The sequence below is a fragment of the Ictalurus punctatus genome, chromosome 9 (genome assembly GCF_001660625.3).
Source record: "Ictalurus punctatus breed USDA103 chromosome 9, Coco_2.0, whole genome shotgun sequence".
Lineage (NCBI taxonomy): Eukaryota > Metazoa > Chordata > Actinopteri > Siluriformes > Ictaluridae > Ictalurus > Ictalurus punctatus.
In genome coordinates this window covers 9,810,453-9,816,942 of record NC_030424.2, presented here as the reverse complement: position 1 = coordinate 9,816,942, position 6,490 = coordinate 9,810,453, and the positions used below count along the sequence as shown (strand labels likewise).

Below are 6,490 nucleotides of genomic sequence, written 5' to 3'. Positions count from 1 at the left end.
ATTACATCCCACTGTACAGTAAACATGTACTCCACCTACAGCCTCAGTTCTTCTTACTGTGAGAATGCTTAAAGCCCTGCCTTAAAGGCTCCAGGTAGAACTCTACAACAGGATTCCCTTTCAGACAGGGCTCCAAGTAGAAGCTAGAAATCTTAATCCATACACTTTCCTGAACTGTATGGAGGAAGTGTATGCCAAAGACCTTGTTTTGACTACTTTCAAATTTCCATCACGGTGGAAGTGTGGTATTTGAACTCTGACGTGACAGTCACGTGCTGCCCTCTAGTGGCGGTAAGAGTCACCGTTCTTAAACTTTCTTCCCCCAATTTTAAAAGGCCCCAAATTCTCAGACCCTGAACACCACTTCCTGTAAAGAAGTGCGTGTGGTCACATAATGCAGAAGCTACAGTCAATTTTTCCACCATTCCTGCGACCTGGACTAAACTAAGCTTACAAAGAGCTCCTTGAAATGGACAAGCTAATTATGTTTAAAAATCCACAGATCTCTATCATCAATGGAACTAAGCTTTAAATACACAATTGTTTTAAGTGATCTCCAACCCCATCTGCATCTCAGGTGACCACAAGGTGCTGAGAATCGGGGCTGATTGATATGTATAGCTATATATAGATCTGATACACACGTTCCACTATAAATAAGTCAACACTACACACAAGTGAGATCATCAAAACCAAACAAACTGGAAGTCCTATTTTATCCTCAAGGACCTGACTTTTGCAACAAATTAGGCAGGTTATAAAACAGTAAGCATCACATAGGACGTAAGTGCTCTAATTTGTAAAGTTCTAGTCCATTCATTAAAAGTTTAAGCAGTTTTCCCAGATTACCTTTCACATTCTTTAAAAGGCTATTAACTGGTTAATGAAAATGGAAAAACATGATTAGGGATGCAGCATTTAATGCTGTGAATACGGGAAAGCTTAAACAGATTTAGAGCAGGAATGTAATTAAATTCGACAGACCATCCATAATTTCAATAAATAAAACCTGCACGAGTCATTTTAAAATACAAAGTAAAACAAAAGTTGTTCAGGTATTTATTTCAATGATTAAAAAAAATACATATGTACACAAACACTCGATTATATATGTGTAAAAGGTATATAAAATTCATTTACAGTGTGGAATGCGCTACAGTTTATTACAAGCAAAATACAAAAAGACATTTCATCCACTCCGTTCCTCCAGCCATCAGTCCAGTCCGTCTCGGCATCCATCGCATCATGACGAGCAGCTACAGCAGAGGACTTTGTCATAGCGATCGGTGTAACTGTAGAGAGAAGAGTATGCAAAGTTGTTAGAGTTATTTAATTAAACAATTTATTTAAAAAAAATAAATAAAAATAAATAAAAAAAATCCACCCAATTAAAGACAATGTTATATGAATATAGCAGCTTAAATAATACGAAGTGTGCAAGTGCACACAATATAAAAATCATGTCTAAACTCGCATGCAGAAATGAACGCAAATGAAGCACACTTTGTGAGAGGAGTACAGAGAAGGATAGAGGAGACATTACTCGGTGATGGTGCAGACGGAGCAGCAGCGGCTGGAACAGCTGCTGCATTGCTGAGTGCAGGTGGGACACGCAGGGCGATCGCACCGAGAGCAAGCCGTCCTCACTCCTGATGTTCTCTGACACACAGCACACACGGCTGGAGCGGTCACGCTGCCTGAGGACACAAGATGATATCAATCATCAAAAATAAATAAATAAATAAAAAATTAAATAAAACAAACAAAAAAAAAAAACACTATACAAGTGCAGACCATTTACAGTTCAACTGTGGACACCCTGTTCAGGACTGAATTTCTTCACTGCACAAGTTGAACATTATAAGCAGAGAATGAAGAATAATAATTAATAAATTAATAAATTAACAAATAAATAGATAGATAGATAGATAGATAGATAGATAGAATCACTCCGCTTACTACAGGAGAGATTTTTTGTTCAAAAGCATTTGAGCACAAGCTTAGCGGCTCTCCATGTCCGGGGCAGGTAAAGGTTCCATGTGCATTTCATCAGGAGGGGAAAAAAAAAAAAAAAAAAAAAAGGCAATATATGGAGGGGAAGGAACTGCCCAACTTTCGTTAAGGTTCTCGACACTTACTGCCATGAGAAAATTCCCAGTTGTCCCATAATATAGCTAGCTCACATCCAACTTCCAGAGGATCGGCTGCACTGCTGCTTGTTGATGTAGTCAAGTGTATTAAGGCAGCTGATTATCAGTATAACTTTAGTCCAGTTCACGCTACACAATTTAAAACCTGGTTTTCAAGTCACCAAGCTCGACGACAAAAACCCTTCGATCGGAAGCAAATCAGTGAGCAATCAGCAGTGTGAACTACTCAACAATGCATCAAAGAGGCTCGCAGACACATTGCAGAGGCATCGTTGACACAAGACAGATTTAGCGTGCTAACTACCTGGAGCTCATGGGCGACTCCACATCGTGTGGTGTGAAGTGTCAACACTGGCTGTGATTGCTGTGACGAGCTACAGCCAATGAGAGAGCAAGGCGTGGGGTGAGGTCGCCGTGAGGAAGGGAAACCCGCAACACATGGCAGAGGCATAAAGCGGAGACGCTCTACAATCCCTGCTGCCTGCATGTGCTAATCCATTCTTTCACCCGCTTTGTCTTTTCCTTTTAGGGGTTTCTTCAACACAAATCATGCATCAACAGCTCACACCACTCATTTCTATCCTACGTCCATTGTCAAATAAACTACCGTTTCGCATCATAGATCCAGGTCACTTCACGCGTCAAAAACGCCAGTTTGGACACCAGATAAAGTCATGGTCAGATCGTGTAGTGTGTAAACAGGAGCACAGTTTACTCACACGTGACATGAATAAACATTTTGGAATGCTTTGAAATGTTGCCTTGCGATAATAAATGTAGCAGAGGAGAAAATACAACGTTGTAACAATTGAAGTCTTCGTTTCAGAACAAAGCACAGATCTACGTCTACCAGCCAATTCGACACAACCGCTATGGGGAAGGGTGCTCCGAATCATGTGCAGCTCTGCCTCTGAACTTTTTCAAACTGTTACTCATGCAACACCCTCTGCACGTGAGCTTTTCTCTGAGCTCTGCCCAGTTGATTAGACAGCAGGGATGATTATGCTCTTGACTCTCGGATGACCGTGGAGTCTTCAGGGTTCGAACTTGGGATGAGGTTGGAATGCAGGATAAAAAAAAGAAAGAAAAAACAGACTCATTTGTAGACTTTAATGCTGAGTCAACACCCCCACAGTCGAAACTGTGTGGTAATTGCACACACTGCAGCTGCGTTACAGATTAAGCATGGGGGAAGGAGAAAAAAACCCACAATGCAGATCACACACACAACAACAAGCTCAACATTTGCCTTCTTGCTCATTTGCATGAGGTGTTTTTTTTTTTTTTTTTTTTTTTTGAAAAGGCACTGAAGAAATTGTGGTCCCTATAATTTGACCTCCTTCGGCTACATTTTTAATCCACGGATCACAACACTTAAAAATGAATTTTTGCATAAAGTTTAGTTCTTGCAGGAGGGTTGCATGACATTTACTAAAGCTATTAATAGTGCAAGCCAGGAGGAGTTCTGAATAAAAACCCCAACTGTAGCTCCCGAGTGATACCCAGGGACGGAAAAGTTTTGACCCCTCATGCGGGGATTGAGAGTTTGAATTCGAGCGATGCCAGAGCTAAGCGTGGCCAGGAGTCTGACAGTGAGAAAGTGGCCGTGGTGCATCTGTGAGCTCATGCATGCAGAACAGGGCAGACAACACCGTCCTCCTGCATAAGTAGCAGTTTGAAAGATGCGGAGTTTCGTGTGCTTTGGAGGAAACACGTGTTAGCCCCACCCTCCCTGCTTGGTAGGTGGTGTGTGATCAAGACCAAATATGAGAGGGAAACACACCAACAATAAAAATCACTGAGTGCAATGGAGTCCAGTTTTACCTGAAACTGCCTTGGCTTTCTTCAGTTTCCCATCCAGCCCAATCAGAGTCTGCCCTTTGAGTAGCAGCTGATTATTTGCAGGAGTCACGTCACCCTTATTACACACATCCACGTCAGCGCACTTCTCCTCCGCGTCCACCTTCCAAATCCGTCCCATTACCGCTCGGGTCCCGTTAAAGAGCAGGTTCTTGGTCTTTTCTGTAGAGGAATGCAGACACATTTATTCATTAAAACATGTCTGATAGCATTTGCTTCATTATACGCATTCAGTTCACATATTCTGTTGACAGACTGCTTTATTTATTTTTTAGAAAAGTAGAATTTAAAAAAAAAAAAAAAAAAAAAAAAAAAGCTACAAGAAAATAAAAACAGGGTAGACTAAATATTACACTGACCATACGGTCATTAGTTTTTCAGTCATACATACATGAAAACAGCAGCATGCCAATTAATTTGACATTACAATTTAATTTAAGTACACTTAATTATAGAACAGATTCCTTCACATTTAGATAAACCAACCGGGATGTATAACAATATATACTTTTTTTTTTTTTTTTTTTAGCAGTGAATATAATCCTCTAGTTTGTGTCACGATGTACAGGAACCAAACTGTGTCCTTGGTACGAGTTATTTTGAGCATTCCTAAAATCACCCTCACCTTTCATCCTCCCTCGCTTCTTCTTCTCTTATCTGGTAGACTAGACATCTTGTAGTTCTTAAATCGCTCAAACATACATAATACATATTTTGATTTGATCTGTTCCAAATGTTTCAGTGTATATACACTATGCTTTCTGCATCATTAAACTAAGAAGCTTTCACTGAATGAGAGGAAGTCAGCCATTGCAGGGACCAAGTTCTGGTCACTGATATAAGGACAAAGAACATAACAGTTCGTGTTTGTATTATATTATTTATATCTACAGGGTGTCCCAAAAGTCTCAATACATACACTAAGCAAAATGTCCTTCAAAAGGTTTCACACTATGTGTATATTATATTATATTATATTATATTATGATACATAATTTAACCTTTAAGAATGCCTTTGACATCATCATGGCTGGACCAAGAAGCCATCACAAGGTTGCGATGGACTTCAACAGGAAACACGGCAAGCACAAATCACACACAGGACACTTATCAAACTCATTAACAATTCAAAAAGACTGGAAGTGTGGCAGACCAACTGAGAAGTCAACGTCGACAAAAAGACACAACCAACGTGGTGCCGTCATTCAGTCTCATACATACAGAGTTTTGACTTTTCAGAAACAACTCTGGTCACAGAAGGTTGTAAAATCATGCAGCATCCAGAGACCCAAGGTTCCCCGTTGTGGAAAAACACTTGTGTACAACTCTCAGGTGTTTGAACACACTCTCCAAGCACAAAGTCTCAAAGTGCGTGTTAAAAAGGACAGATGAAGCCCTGTATGGACATTTGTGGTGTTTATTTTCTGTAACATCCCTGATGAGCTGTATTAGAGTTTGCTTGGAGGATGGGTTCAGTTTGGGGATAAGTCACTTTCCATGTAAACAAAGACAAGCACACTCAGATTTCACGCTTCCATACATGATTACATCAATGTACATTAAACACACTATAACGTTCGTGCACTTAAACGTCAAAAAAAACCCTCTTTGACCAAAATATATTTAAAATGTCAAGGCTAAGCTGAATTCACATCACTTACAAGTGGGATTTTCAGGTCAGAAGCTCTCATGAAAATGGCAAGCAACTCGCCCGTTGATTGGTGGACTACTTACGAGTTTAAACTACTGACCAATTAAAACGCAGGAGGCGGGACTTTCCGGTCAGTTTGGTGACGCATTTACGACGGCCTAACTTAACTTATATTTACACTAACAGCTCACGGACTTTTACCACCCGATTAGATTACATAACCCGCCAGTGCAGCACAACAATATTGAACGAAATTAAAATGTATTTTGCAGCGATTAACAGTCATGTTAACAATGTGCGCCACCGGCTTAAGACCAAACTTACCGTAAACTTCCTGTCTGTACTTGTTCCCGAAAACTCCGTGCAGGTTCAGCTCCTTCTGTCCAACATGGATTTTATACTGTGTCGAAAACGAGTCAGTGAAAGGACACGACCTTTTAGGCATGTTGAGAATTTATTATTATTTTTAATTTTTATTTTTTATTTTTTATTTTTTTTGCGAACTGTAGAGCCCAAACAAACCTCGACCGCTCTGCCTCTCTCCCTTTTCCCGCGAAGTAACTCGGCGCTTTAATACTCCTCTCTGCGAGAACATTGGTGGAAAATAATCAGTAGCACCCTCTCGCGGTTCGGCGGCATCCAAGGTGCGATTCAATATAACAATCTGTAGTTCACGCCCTATAGTCTCCACTAACTATGTTTACATGCACCCATTTTCTTCAATCCGAATGAATTCAATCCGATTGCAGATCTGTTTATATGTAAGCATTGCAATCAGATTCAAATATTCGTTTATATGTGCATTATACGTATTCAAACAAATCTTCTG

General features: G+C 40.2%; 1 protein-coding gene across 1 annotated transcript; it reads right to left on the bottom strand.

Annotated features, from left to right (window-relative positions):
- Positions 1-1,029: 1,029 nt before the first annotated feature.
- On the bottom strand, positions 1,030-6,209 carry siva1 (SIVA1, apoptosis-inducing factor). The gene is given in 4 exon segments (NM_001200916.1): positions 1,030-1,292; positions 1,544-1,697; positions 3,975-4,172; positions 5,986-6,209. Coding segments are annotated over 4 exon segments (522 nt in total). The 5' UTR covers positions 6,107-6,209; the 3' UTR covers positions 1,030-1,243.
- Positions 6,210-6,490: the final 281 nt, after the last annotated feature.